The sequence below is a fragment of the Mustela putorius genome, unplaced genomic scaffold, assembly GCF_011764305.1.
Source record: "Mustela putorius furo isolate JIRA1106 unplaced genomic scaffold, ASM1176430v1.1 tig00000596_pilon_pilon_pilon, whole genome shotgun sequence".
Classification (NCBI taxonomy): Eukaryota; Metazoa; Chordata; class Mammalia; order Carnivora; family Mustelidae; genus Mustela; species Mustela putorius.
This window is the reverse complement of record NW_025421428.1, coordinates 14733377-14748055: the sequence shown is the minus strand read 5'-3', so window position 1 is coordinate 14748055 and position 14679 is coordinate 14733377. Positions and strand designations below refer to the sequence as shown.

General features: G+C 60.5%; 1 protein-coding gene across 2 annotated transcripts in view; it reads right to left on the bottom strand.

Annotated features, from left to right (window-relative positions):
• Window positions 1-290: 290 nt before the first annotated feature.
• The window catches only part of OLFM1 (olfactomedin 1), a 35611-nt gene continuing 21222 nt past the window's right edge, over window positions 291-14679 (bottom strand). For both annotated transcript variants that reach the window (XM_004756981.3, XM_045082873.1), the window contains exons 5-6: window positions 7320-7426; window positions 291-2025 (exon numbers count right to left, since the gene is read on the bottom strand). In XM_004756981.3, the coding sequence (XP_004757038.1) occupies window positions 1351-2025; window positions 7320-7426 (782 nt within the window). In that variant the 3' untranslated portion in view covers window positions 291-1350. The remainder of the gene's footprint in view (window positions 2026-7319; window positions 7427-14679) is intronic.

Sequence of the window (14679 nt, the reverse complement as noted above, 5' to 3'; positions counted from 1 at the left end):
CTCCTCCATAGGTGGCCCCGCCCTGTCTCCGGAGGGCGCCTGTGCCCGGCCCCAACCAGAGGAGCTCTTGGAGGAGACGCCCAGAGCGGAGTGTGGTGGGGTTCCAGGGCTGCAGCCTCGGTTCGGACCCACCCCAAGGGGCGGCAGAGCCCAGGCTGGTCCTCCGGCTCCCAGGGGGGACAGGGTTGGGGACCGGCGGCAATCCCTCCAGGACACCCCGCAGGGCACACCCAGAGGGCTCTGCCAGGCCCCCTCACCTTTAACACCTCCGAAATGACGAGCGAACTAGAGACATCTCCTAATATCTTTATTGTTCCTTCGATAACTGGACGGTACAAAGCTCGTTTCAACTTCAGACTGAACTCCCCACGCACTGTTGTCCTCGGGATCGTTCCTTTCCCGGCGGAAACAGAGTTCCCCTCCATAAGCCCTTCCTATCCGCAGTTACGATATTTAGATAATTTAACAAGAAGAGATTAATTCCTCTAGGATCAACAGGAACTTGATCACCTCTTTCTAAGGGTGAACACTGAATTTTTTTTTCTTTTTAGGAACAAAAACCATCCACTTATTAAACCCAAACTACAGCACGGCATTTACGACACTCGTTGCAGGAACTGAACACACAGAGCTACCACCTCAAGGAGACGACAGACAGACGCGGCACAAGAGATCTACGGGGGGGACGCGAGCTCGAACAAGTGGGCGCTGCGGCTGTCCACGCCACGCCCGGGGCCGCCGGCGGCAGGCGGTGCGCAGGGGCCCGTGGGGGCGCGGGGCCTCGGGGCAGCTCGGTGGAGACACAACAGGCGGTCGAGAGACGGCAGCTGCGATGGGTTGAGTTCCAGTCGCCGACGGCGGCCCCCGCGGACGCCGAGCGCGGCCGGCCGCGGGCCCTCGACGAGACACGGCAGGCACACCCACCGGAGCCCAGCGCGATCTAGGGGGAGTGTCCATGCGACCTAACAGTGGTTGTCCTCAGGGCGAGAACTGGCCAACAGTCGTTGCCTTACTTCTGTAGGTAATTTGACCAGAAAGGGGGGCCAGGCGGGAGGGGGTGGGGCGACGGGGCAGGGGCGGGGACCGGGACCGGATCCCTGGATGCAGTTCCAGCTGCAAAGACGGGGGTGGGGGCGGGGGCGGGGGCATCTTCTCTTCCCAAGTGCGTCGCCCTCTCGCTCCGACCGGAGGCACGGGGAGGCGACGCCCCCGCGCGGCGCCGGGGCCCACGCTGCTGCTGACGTTGCGAAATTAGTATTATTAGTGTCGTTAGGTTATGTCGGCAGCTGTCCCACAGGAAGGTCCGTGTGGGGGAGGCCACGGCCCCCCGGGCTTTCCGGGCGGAGACAACTACAACTCGTCGGACCGGATGACGTGAAAGAGGGTGACGTTGTAGAGAATCTGGTGGCCGTTGTTCCAAGCGTACAGGGCGCGGTCCTTGGGGTTGTAGTCCAGCATGGAGATGTGGGAGTACTTGTTCTGGAAGGGGATGTCGATGTACTCGTAGGTCGAGGCGTTGGTCTGGTAGGCGTAGTGGACCTTGGTGCCCCCCGAGTAGCCGTTGGTGACGTAGAGGGTCCCGCAGATGATGAAGGCCTCGCCGGCGCTGCGCTTGGGGTAGCTCGTGTTCCAGGTCTGCAGCACCTGCAGGGACACGGGGTCCAGCTTGCTGATCACGATGTTGCCGGCGTTCTGGTTGGTGGCGTAGACGGCCCACAGCCCGTTCTCGTCCACCATGAGGTCGATGTCTGAGTGGCCACCCCAGGCGTAGTGGTACATGTTGTTGTAGCCGGCATAGTCCAGGCTCCGCGTCTTCAGGATCGTCTCCGTCTTCAGGTCGAACCGGATGACGATGTGGCTCTGGAACTTGTTGAAGTAGATGGAGCCGTTGTAGACCACCTGCCCCGTGCCGGACCAGGGGTGCGGGAGGCGGTGGGACGTGAAATTGTCCGTGGTCATGAAGTCGGTCATGGACTTGTACTCGCGGACGAAGCGGTTGTTATGGTAACCGTCCATGTACCAAACCTGCGGGGCCGGGGCAGAGAGAGAGACAGCGCACCCGTTAGCGGCTCTGGGGCCGGGGCAGAGAGAGCGCACCCGTTAGGGGCTCTGGGGGCCGGGCTGTGCCCCCCCTGCGGAGCCTCGCCGCTCAGGCTCAGAGTCTCGTTGACTGGGCAGCAGCCGGGACCTTGAGAAGGACCCGAGAGAAGCAGGGGAGGGGAGTGAAGACCGGGCGATGTCCTGTCCCTCCCCCAAACCCACAGGTACTCCTCAGAGGGGACAGGGCCATCCCTGCGGGGAAAGAAGAGTCTGGTGAGGACAAAGCATGGGAAGGCACACTCTGGGCAGGACATCTGGGGACAGGTGCCACCGAGCCTGGGCTGTGGCCATCCCACAAGTCAGGGAAGTGGGCGGCAACAGAACCTTCCCAGCCCCCTCTGCTCGGGCTGCGTCCAGACTGTGGCTCCCTGCGTTGTCCCTGGCAGGGTCCGCAGCAGGTGCTCCTACTTACTAGGGGGAAGGAAGGAACCCCATCAGTGTATGAACCCCCAAGCCAGCAAGACAGCGCCGGACAAGGGGAAACTGGGGATGTGGAGATCCATCGCCAATGGTGCCAGGAAGGGTGACCTCCTGCGCCCCAGGGGGCTGTTGGGCATCAGGCCTCTTGTCCCACCAGCGGCCCGGTGGGGCGTCCTGTCTGCCAGGCAGGAAGGCGTGCGGGACGATACATGTGGGATCACGGTCCCCGCAACCCCCGAACTTCTTCTCCAAGAAGAACGAAGCCTTCGTGCAAGGCCCCGAGGGTCACAGAGGGCCACAAGCCACCAAGAGAACAGACCCAGGGGTGGCCCACGTTTGGGGTCAAAGAGGAAGAGTTTTCTGACGATCGCGTAAATGCCAGTTGGCTCCAAAACCGTCTAGACTTGGTACAAAATGCTTTAGTCATTTTCAACCAATATGGGAGCAAAACTAGGAAGCAATGCCGTTACTCAGAGGCGGATCTGCTGGGCTAACGCCATCCCCAGAGCATCTGTCCGGCAATAAGACAGCTGCTTTATCCATCAAGGCTCTGCCAGCTGCAGGGGAGATTAAGGAAGCGCGGCTTTCAGACACAGCATCACACATGCGTGAAAAATTAAGAAAAAAAAAAAATTCTAACCTTGTTCCTGAGGCATCTATCTGGATGCTTGGAGACAGATGCGCTTTTTCTTTAATGAGTTTTTCTTTTTTTGAAAACTGGGTCTCGTTTGAGGCTTTTATTACCCTCAGGCCCCGCAGCCCGGCCCACGGTGATGCGGGTCTCCGATTAGAACGGGAGAGTGCTGGGCTGCCAGGGGTTCTGGGTGCCATGGTCACGCTGCCGAGGACTGGCCCTCCTGCCTGCGCCTGGCTCTCTACAGAGACGGGGCGCTCACTGCTTCTTCCAAGACCCGGCCCAAACAACATGCCCCACTTGGAACCGTCTGCCGACCCCTGCCTATGGGAGCTGCCTCTCTCCCGCTCAGCATGGAGAGCACCCCTGAACGTGTGCCAACGTCTCCTCCCTCACGAGTGGACCTGTGGCACGGGGGACCTCCAGGGTCCGGTGCCTCCCTCTCGTGGGCAGAAATGGGTGACATGGGCACCAAATTGCTCGGGATTTGTAAACCGCCTCTTCTTCCCGGAAACTAGCGAATCGGACCCAGGGCACGCTTTGGGAAAGCGCAGTTTAGGCCGGGAGGGAAAGCCGGCACAAGACCCTATATGTCTACTGACCAGCTCTGGGCCCGTGACTGCAAGACCCCCAACGAGCCCCTCTACCGAAGAACACACTGCACTGCAGCTCTGAGGGGCCGGAGAAAAGTCACCCCTTCCCTCACTGTGGCAGCCCCTCCGGGTTCACCATGATCTCCGGATCGGAAAGCCTCTCCTGCCCCACCCCTTCGAGTCCCAAGGCTCACACAGAATCCCATCGCCCCCAGGAAGCCTCCTCCGATTCTCTGGCTTCACCCAGAACCCCCATATCTGAACTTCTAGAACCTGGAACCTGGCTGCCCCCTGAGCCCCCAGCTGCCCCCCGAGCCCAGAACAGTCGCATGGGACTCCAGGGACAGAGCCAGGCACGCGTGCTGGTGAGAGCAGGTGACGCCAATGTGTAGGCGAGGCTGGGCCCTCTGGCTGGGAGCCTGCACGTCTTGCTGTGGCCTGTGCCCTTGGTTATGCCTTCAGCTCCCTATCGGCCTCCGGGGCTGGTGCCACCTGATAGAACCTTCCAGAACTGTGATCCAGACCATCGCTGCTCTGTAAACCCGACTCCCCAGTCCCAGGCTCTTCCCGGCAGCATCCAGCGGCCTCTGCACCTGGCAGGCCAAGTCCCTGGCTCTCAGGCACCTGTGGTCCGGCCTCCCTGTGCCCCACACCTGCTGCTCCCACTGCGGTGCCCCCGGACCACGGATCAAGTTCATCTCTTAGAAGATGTTGCTTACACCCCCTCTACCCCCAGGCAGGGGGGCCTCAATTTTGTAGGGGGTGGCTCCCAAAAGACATGTCCACATCCGGGACCCTGTAACTGTGACCTTATTTGGAAAAGAGAGCTTTGCAGATGTCATTAAGGATCCCAAGATGGATTAGGGTAGGTGCTTAAATCCAGTGGGTGGAGTCTTGAGGGGAGGAGAGACGTAGACACAGAGGAGCGGATGCCCACTGGCCTGGGACGTCTACGGCCGAAGCCAGCGAACAGGAGGGAAGGTGTCGTGGACTCCAGACAGAGTCAGGGAGAGGGTCTCCTGGGGGGCAGGGGGGCACAGTCTGCCATCAGGGGTGAGAGCGTCAGAAGCATGCGGGCTAGTCACCACCGAGGGAAGGCAGCTCTGGGCACAGAAGAACACCGCAAGCCCAGCGTAGGGCCTGGCACACAGCTGGAGATCAATAAAAGAGTCACAGAAGGAAAGGCACAAGACGTCCTGAGCTAACCCTGTTCTAGCAGCTCAGTGCGAAGGTGTCGGGTCGCTGTGAGCTGTGCCCACTCCTCTGGAGCCCCCGCCACGGGCCCCCCACCAGGGACCCCCTGTGCAGCGTTCCCTGCACCCCCCCCACCCCCGCCAACCTCTGGCCACGTGTCTCTGACCACACCGCCATGGCAGTCTGCCCCGAAGCTGACATGGATTGTTTCCCTTTGGAACAAGTTACTGGTGTCCTGCATGTGTGACCACACTGGGAGGGAGAATGAGAAAGAGCAAAACAAAACATCTGTCCTTCAGATGAATGGCAGGGCAGGGATGTGTCACTCAGCACGCCGGGAGTTGGGGGTGGCTGTGCTGAGCGCACGGCTTGGAATGGCCCCAGCCACAGAGGTGTGCGGCAGAGCTGCCCAGCGTCCCCACCGCAGGCTCCGCTCCCCCCTTCCCCTTGCCAGCAGCTCCCCACGGAAGCCTCCTCCTGCTGCCCCTCTCCGCATGCTCTGCCCATCCCCGGGGCCTCCCTTTCTGGACGGCGATCTGGTCACCAAGCAGAAAACAGGTGTCCAGTTATCAAGAGCACCCCCCACCCCCCGACAGCTTTGCGAACAGACAGCTTCCCTGTTTGGGGCACACAGCCCGGCTTCCCGGAGCCCCAATACCTGGGACCTGAGAAAGGGTCTTCCGAGAGCACTGCTTACAACAAAGGAAAGGGTGTCACAGTGGGGCCGGAGGCACGCGTGGGCACAAACCCCCAGACCCAGGGGTGTGGGGCGTGTGCGGTGGGCAGGCGGACGGCAGGGGGCGGGGAGGGACGGGGCAGTCTCTGGGCAACTGCCGTAGACGCTTGTTAGTGAAACCGCTGACCGCCCTTTCCCAAGACCGTGGGCACAAGACTAGACCGGGGTTTTCTCACCAAATAGCAGGGGTAACGGCAACCTCCACACCGGCAGGTCGCGAGGGGGTCACTGGACGCCCAGCCGGACCGGCAGGCAGAGCGGTGCGCCGAGGGCCGGGAATGTGACTAACGGATCGCCGCGCACAGAAGCGCTCCGCTGTGCCAGCGCGGGGCCGACCCTGGAGCCGCGCTGGGGCTCGCCGCGGGGGATGTGGGCCAGAAGACCAATCGGGATTACAATTAGCCCCTTAGACCGTCAGAGAACTTGCAAGCAGCAGCTGACCGTCCAGACTCAGGAACGAGAACAGAAACCGCCCCAAACACCTGTCCGCACTGGCATCCCGGGTCTGCAGTCCCCGACCGGCCCCTCCAGAGTCCCCTGCAGCAGAGGCTGGTGTGAGCTGCCCTAGGGGCGGGGATGGGAGGGTGGGTAGACAGGTGGCAGCCACCACGGGGCCGGGCCGGCGGTCCCTGTTCCCCCCAACCTTCCCCAGCAGAAAGTGCGGGGCCACCTCACTTCCAAAATACAAGCTGCTGCTTCCTGCCACCTGCAGCTGTGGCAGTGGGGGAGGGAAGAGCGAGGCCAGAAATCCGGAGAGGAAGCGACCCTTCCCTTCCCAGTAAGAGTCCCCCAGACAAGGCCCAGCAGCCCCCCTCAATCCTGCCTGAAGGAAGAGCAGAGACTTTTTTAAAAAGTGATCAGTTTCTAAACATCCTGTCAGCCGCCGAAAGCCGGGGGGTCAGTGGGAGACGCCCCAGACTTCTGGCTTGTTCTGTGCCCTGAGGCGTAGCCAGCAAGAGGTCACACGCCCAGGCCTCTCCCTCCTCCCCGACAGCCCTAGGCCAGTCTTCCTCTGGCAGAGGCTCTGAGGGCCACCGAACGGCCACGTCCAGGTGGCCCCGCGCTCAGCCGGCCAGCCTTCACCCCACACCCCCAAAGGGGCTCACAAGGCTCAACCCGGGCCCTGCCTTTCTCTCCTTTTCAGACTTTTTATCGGGGGGGGAAACGAACACAATCTCTTCCCTAAATCAAAAAGGAACCTGTGTTTCCATCGGCCTTGACACAAATGAGATGCCATTGAAGTAGGAAAGGCCTGTCCGACCGGACGGTCCTCCTGGAGCAGGGCTGGGGTGGCTGGGGGCTCCCCTCCCCTAGAGCGGAGCCGGGGAGGGCTTGGCAGGGCTGCCCTGCTCTAACAATTGCCACCATTGTTCCCATATTGGGCCCCATCCCTGTGGTCTGTGACTTGGGGTTAGCACAGGGAGCTCAGCCAGGACGTGAGCGGCCGGAGGTAGGGTGGGGAACAAACCTGTGGGGGTGCCCAGCTGGGCTCCCGCCACAGCCGTCGGGGCGGTTCTTGGCACAGGTGGGCACACGGGCATTGGCGTGAGGGCCAAACGTTCAGGAGATGGAGACCAGGCTCACTTGTCCCCCGAGTGACCGCAGCACCCTCGCACCCAGGCCCGGCAGAGGAAGCACTTACCCTGTTATCACCTTCTGGGGCCAGAGGATCCGTCATCCAGGACCCGAACCTTGAGCCCGAGGTCTTGACGGTCACGGGGTCACTGATGCCTGTCAGCTTGCCGCAGGCTGGAAGACAGTACACAGCGCAGAGGAGTGACTCCCTTGTCCCGAGCCCGACCACCCACTGTGGAGGACGCGGGGTCCCTCTGCCCGCCTCGGTCAGGGTGTCGGCTGCTCTTGCTTCTCTTCTCCCCGGTGACACCCCTAGCCCCAAAGTCCAGAGAAGCACCCCCGCCCCAAACAGAGCCGCTGAGGCCAGGGTGGACGGGGAGAGGGAGGGGCAGCAGCCCTCCCACTGTCTCCCTCCCTCGGTCCCCAGGGGCTTGGGGCTGGAGGGGCCAGAGCAGGACATGGGGGTGACCAGCCTCGCCACGACATGGTTTTTTTCTTCCAGGCAGTGGGCACGGCAGCAGCTTGAGCCCTTAAGCCTCCGGGAAAGAGAACATCCCAAGCTCCATGTGTTAGGCTCCCCGCAGGGTCCCAAGACACCTCTTTGGGAAGAACCCACAGCTCCATGTCCCGGGGCCAGTTAGAACTGGACTAGGAGAAAGGCCCCTCTCCTTCCCTAGAGAGCCTGTGAGCATCTCCCGCAGGGGGCAAGGTCCCTTCTGCCTGGGAGGAGCCCTGAGGCAGGAGAGTGGAGACTCTGGAGGCACTGACAGAGCAGGGCAGCCGGACGGACTGGGCCTCAGAGGTGGCCTCGGTGCTGCCCGTCTCAGGGATGGAGGCCGGGGTGGTGCTGGGGGGTACTTAGAGCCACACCAGCACTCGGGGACAGCGGAGGCTGAGACCCAGCTCTCTCTGCAGTCCAGCGCCCTTCCTACAGCCCTGTGGGCCTGCCAGGCTGCACCTGCCGCCCCAGCAAAGACTCCACAACCACTTAGGTCTTCCAGAATAAATGAATCCCCGCCAGCCTGGAGTTCCCGAGCCCCAGAAGCTAGTCGGCAGGTAGACACAGCCCAGTCAGCAAGTTTCCAAGAAGATCCGGGGCTTTCAGAAGACTGACAGTGACTTAAGCCAGGGACACAGTTTAGCCGGGATAATCAGGATAAAAGTAGGGGGAGAGTGGGGCCCGGGCCAGGCCTCGGAAGCTGGTCTCTAAGAACTTAAAGCAGGGGTGTGTATGTGCGCTAATGCCATCACGCAGGACTGCAGAGACAGACCCCTGACCCCCCAGCCCAGTGCCGGGTGCCCCATCTCTGTGCTGGCGGAAGCGCAGAGGCCGTGAGGAGGGACGAGCCGCCTGCAGGCCGTTGGGGGGCGGGGTGGGCACCCAGGTCCCCGTCAGGTCAGCGGCACCACCCTCCTCACCGCAACCCGCTGCCTTGGGTCCACCACCTACTTTCACCAGCCTTCCCCTCTCCAAATTTCCCGTCTGTTCCGCTTTTAGGAGCAACCGTGGGCCCTCCCACGTAGACACTGTCCCCTCACAGCCCACGGCTTCCTGGCAGGAGTCATCGCTCGGGGGCTGGCGGCAGGTCTGCGGGTGGACCTGGTCCCTGCTGAGAATCGCAGCAAGTTCGCTGGGCCCCGTGCACATGTCCCCATCTGTGGGAGGACAAGGGGCATGGAGGAAGGTCCAAAGTTCACCAGCGTCTACAGGGACTGGGAGAAAAAGGGGGTGCCCGAGGCCGGTGTCCTCCTGTACTCTCCTGGTTCCTATGACGCGGGGGCTCTGGGGGCTGGCTGTCCCCAAGGAGACAGCAGCCTCTCTGACCTGGGTGGGGATCGGGAGACGGTGACAAGGAACACGTCCAGCCACCAACAGCCTCCCCACCGCGGAGCCAGGGGACAGCGGTCCTGCCCGCAGCCTGGAAGGAGGAGCCATCACCCTCAAGGGTGTCATGGCTCGGGGAGTCCGGTGGGCCCATGGGTTTCCCATCCGATAGCACACCGTGGGATCGGACACCGCACAGCGCTATACTGACTCACACCGAGGCTCCGGCCAAGCCCCCCGAGCTGGCTGACCTCCCCAAAGGAGACCAGCTGTCCGTCTTCCACATCACCCCCGGCGGGCGAACATGGCGGGCCAGCCTACCCCGGCAGCACGGAGGCCCGGCCCTTCTCGCCGCCACGCCTCTGCTCTGGCTGTCCCTCCCCCTGCACGTCCTCCGCCTGCCCTGCCCCCTGTCCTCTACGGCCCAGACCCACGCCTCGTCCTGAGACTCCGCCTTTGGAACCCTGCCCACCTTGTCCTCACCAACTCCTGCCAGTGACCCCATATGTCCTGGGGCCTCAGACCCGAGGGTCCAGGTCTGGTTGCCCCGGGCTGCAAGCTTGTTGCCCTCTCTTGCTGTTTCCCCAAGGCTCTGCCCAAGGCATTGTCCGTGAACTAGTGAGGGAATCATCTCTCAGTTCCTCAGAGGGAAAATGATTCATCTCTCAGAAAACCCTCACGGTGTCCTTCGCCACATGCCCCAGCAGAGGGGATGAGAGGTAAAGCAAGGTCCCCCTCCTCTGAGCGTGCGACAGAAGCCCAAAGGGCAGCTGTAGGGGCTGAAGCAGTTGGGAGCTTCTAGAAGGGCGCCTGGCGTGCATGTCGGGCTCAGGGGAGGCAGCTGCCGTTCTCATGACTGTGAATTCAGATTAAGGATGGGGAGAAAAGTTGGGGTCGGGGCTGCCTCGGACCACCCAGTTGTGTCCTGCCCACGGTGGGCCTTCAGGGCTGGGGCAGAGCAGGGGAGCCGGCCACTGAAGGAAACAGGTTGCAGGTCGGGTCTGATCTGGAGGCAAACGCTTTGCAGTAGCACCAATACCTGCCGTCCCTGGGCTGAGGTCTGCTCTCCCTTCGCCAAGGTGCTCCCCGGCTCCGAGGGCTACCTGCAGCCTCCCCAGCCCCTTGGAGGGAGCCTGGAGATCATGGATCAGAGCGTGCAGAGAAGGGTCCGGCTGCCCGGGGAGCCCTGCTCTTCCAAATACTGGCTGCAGCCTCAGGTCTCCAGGGCCTCCCGGGCTGGAGGCTGCCCCCCCACCCCCCGCTTGAGTCAGGGAGTTATTTTTGGTTCTCTGTCCAGACTGGTTCTGCCAAGACCTCGGGAGCTGACAGGATCTAAAAAAGCCCCACGGCAGAGCCTCATGGAGGAGTCTTGGCACATTCAGTTCAGGAAAGTGTCCCTCTCTGTCACGCGGGCTCAGGATGTGCGTAAGGAGGGAAGGAGGTCCCTGCGCAGGTGCAGCTCAGAGGAGGCGGAGCTCCGGGGCCGGAGCGCCCTGCGGGGAGGGCCTGGCCGCCCTCGCCCTCCAGAGCTCAGGGGCAGAGCCCAGGACGGGTGTCAGGAGGGAGGGCGCCGTGCAAAGCCAGGGGCCTAGACAAAACAGTGCCCTGCGTGAAATCATTTGCCTCGTGCTATTGCTAGGGGTGCACTTCTGAACAACAGCTGGGACAGTCTCCACGGGGAGCCTGGAGCAGGCCCGGGGTGACATGCCCACCAAGATCCAGGCCAGAGGCCAGAGCGAGGGCCCAGAGCCCCGCAGCAGGCAGGCTGGGCCCCCAGCTTTCGGGCTCCCTCAGCCCCAGCTTTCATCCCTCCTGGACTGGGAACTGTTTGCGGGGCTGGGAGCTGGGGAAGGCACATGTCCTCGTAGGAGGGAGAACCGAGCCTGGGAGTGGCACCCAGGAAGGGTCCCCCCGTCTCCCCTCCGCACATGGGCAGGGCAGGGGCAGGTGCCGGGAGACCTTTTCCCGGGCACAATCCCCAGTACTTCCTAGGAGGCTCCAAAGGGGAAGCCTGCCCTGCCAGCGTCCCACTGGGGCTCAGCTGTGGATCGGTTTCTTTGCCGTGGGGTCTCCTGCAGGCTGAGGTCTCCCTGGCTTATCTCTCCACCCCCCACTGACTGCAAAACCTGTTCACGTGACTTTCGGCCTCACCCTTGGCAGCAGCTCCCTCCCCCAGTCCCTCCAGGCTCCTGGGAGCAGACTGGGGCCAATCCCTCTGCCTTCCTGAGCCTGCCCCATCTCAAGGGCAAGAGAATGGAAAGGAGGCTTCAGACTTGTCTCCCCCAGGAGAGAGAGCCAGGGATGTGGAGCCCAGGCAAAGCACCATGCCCTGACATCCCAAACTGGCAAAGATATCTATGCCCTGACTGTTATCAACATGGACCCGGGGCTAGGGGACTGCTGACACTGAAGCCCACGGGCTTCATTCACATGTGTTCTTGGTGGAACAATCAGAGCCCCAGAGATTCTGATGCCAGGGCCCCAGGTGTCTGGGCACTTCCTAACCCCTGGGGGAAGCCCTAAAACTCAGCTATTCCCCCTGCCCCCATTTTACAGAGTGGAAAATTGAGGCCTGAAGCTAACAGACCTACGAGATGCTCGGGATGTTGATGTACGAACAGCATTTTGCACTGGATCCTGAGTCTCTGGGCCTGCTGGTTTAGCTTCTGGGTCATCTGTCCCAGTGGAGAGGGGCCATGAAGTCTCCTGCCCCAGCCTGGTGGACCAGGTGGCGGGGCAGCTCTGGCGCTCCCCTGTCTGGGAACAAGGGGAGCTCAGGAGAGCGGTCAGAAGCCGCCTCTCTCGCAGAGATGCCCAGAGAGGCTGAGCCCCACCTCTGGTTTTAGAAACGGAGTTTCCGAATCCTTTCTGGCTGGGCCTCTGGGAAAAACATACAATCCCATCGAGACAGCAATCTTTACAAATAGAAACAGAAAACAAACGGAGCCTTGTTTTTGCTCTGTGTATGTACTGGGGTCAGGAATTACCAACCACGTCGACTTAAAAGAGAGGGTGGTCGCAAGAAGCCACCCAATTGAAAGCACGTTGGCGGAGGGGGCTGGAGTGTCTATACCGGGAGGAAATAACGGGGACTGACAGGGAGACGTCAGACCAAGGAGCCGAGGTGCCCAGGGGGCAGGGCAGGAGCTACTGAAAGGCTACACCCAGCGGGAGCCCCAAGCTCCCCGGCAGCTGTCAGGAACAGGGGGCCTCACAGTGCAGGAGATGCCTCCTTGGCTCTGTGGTCCCCGGAACCTCCAAGCAGGAAAGAGGCTGCTGAGATCATACTCATTAGTGAGGCTGAAATAAAGACCATCTCAAGCAGCTACGGGATAGGAATGCGGTCCTTAAATTACTGGGCTTGAATGGGAACCTAGGGAGAGGGCAGAGCCACTGTTCAAACTACCACCTACCTGTTGATCTGCCCCCACACCCACCCACCTATCTGTCCCTCCACCTGTCAACGTATCTGTCTGTCTGCCCACCTAGCTGCCTACCTAGCACTTACAACTCGCCTGCCCTACCCCCCACCCACTCTGCTGGGCAATGAGGTGTCCCTGGACTCACGTGGTCATCCCAGGGCATGGGGACTCCTACACCTTCACTGTACAGATAAGCAAGTGGCTGCCCTTGAGACAGTCAGTGCCTGGGGACAGTCACACAGCCGCAGGTGATACCTAACTTACAGACCGAGGGCTCTCACCCTTTGGTGTTCATGGGAATCTCCTGGCTGTTGGTTAAATGCAGATCCCTGCCCCCCCACGCCCCCACCCCCCCACTGTAGACTCTGGTTCAGTGGGTCTACCTCCAAGTCAAGGTGTTTCTGAAGAAAGAAACACAGAAGCAAGACAACATGGTTGCATTCTGATGGGAGAGAGCGGGGCCCCCGGGAGTCATCCTCTCTCTTTACTCCCAGATCGAACATCTCGGTGGCCCAAGGGTAACTGTGCGGAAGCCCCAAGATCCTAAGCTGGAAGGAAAATTCACGCAGCTTCTAAAAACAGACCAGGTGCTGATGGAAAGGCGGCTCTTCCCAAGAGGGGTGATGTCCCCCCCCAGGAGAGGCCTGTGGCTTCTCGGTGTTTGTAACTTTCCACTCTGAATTTCCATTTTGCTCCTTGACCCCCCCTACAGGGAAAGCATGGAGGTCCCATCTCAGTTTCTCACTGACATATGCAGTCTGTATCCCAGGGAGGGCACAAAATAAACAATAACCACCACCCTCACCACCACCCGGCTCCTGGATTCTTCAGAGGCTGAGACCCCTGGTGGGGGCATTTGGAGGGTCTGGAGAGAGAGAGGCAGTCAGCGTAGGCTAATGCTGGGTAGAAATCCCAATCTGTGCCCAACGGAAGTGATTATATAACCCACAGTCATAAATACAGTTCTATAATCGTGAACACTCGAAACAGCCACACCGACCCCTACAGTGTCCGAACAGGAAATGCTGTGACTACCCCGCCCTGACCCTCCTGGGGCTGTCCCAGGTCCCCCTGCCCCTGACACACCAGGACTGGGGCATCACTGGAAAAACGCAGAAGACAATCCCTCATGGGACACAGCAAAGTGCCCATATTAAGCCAGATTAAACTCCCAACGCCTCTCGCCATCCTCCCTGGGCTGGGGAACTTTTGAGTGTTTGCCTTTGCTGGGAGGTCTAGAACAGCATCTGAAATAATCTGGGTGTGCGGACCTGCTCCAACAGGGGGGCTGGCCGACTACTTCCTTGCCTTTTGGATGTTCTCTCCCTTTTGCCTCAAGGCATCAGGGATTTTTAAAAGTATTTGCTACTTTGGGATGTTGAAAGTTTATAAGAAGGTATTTGGGGTATGGGTGGGTAGGTGTGGGGAGGGAGTCAAGTTAGAATATCAGATAAAACCCAAGGAAAACTTCTTCATTAACCAGAATTACCCTAAAAATTACCCTATGGTACACTAAGTATACAGTATGAACACGAACAGCCTTGGTGTCAAACGCATAGCAGGAGAGAAGGGCCAGCTGATCTGCACACGAAGCCCAAGAATGAATTGGAAATTGGGAAACAGGCCAGAAGAGTGGGCTCAGATGCCAGTAAGTCACGATCTGTGACAGCAACCAACAGGGGAGTTGTAAGGTGAGTGGGAATTCAAGCAGAAGCCAGAATCCAGATAGGTCGCCCCATGGTGGGGGAACCCCCAGATCTGGTGCCCCCCCCAAGGAAGCAACAACAGGGTTGAGGATCAAGTGAGCCCAGGGACTCCCTCCATCCAGGCCATTAGGAGGGACTGACGCCCTTTCTCACTGTGAATGGCAAGTCCTCTACGCTGGTGTGACTGAATTTTCTGTTTTCTTTTATTCAAACTACGCACGATTAGCTCTCTCAGGAGTTCCGTCAGCCCTTGTCCCCAGCCTGGAGAGAGTATGAGATGTATGCTTCCAGCCCTATTAAACTCATGTCCTAACTCACCCATCACACACAGACACACACACCCACTCACGTGTGCACGCACACACATACATTCTGCAGATGGCATGTGGCATCTAGTCCCTCTTCCGGATGTGTGACTTCATGGGGTCTGTGAGCCAGCCTTTGCACAGGGCTGGCCAGTGCCCTAGGGTGAGT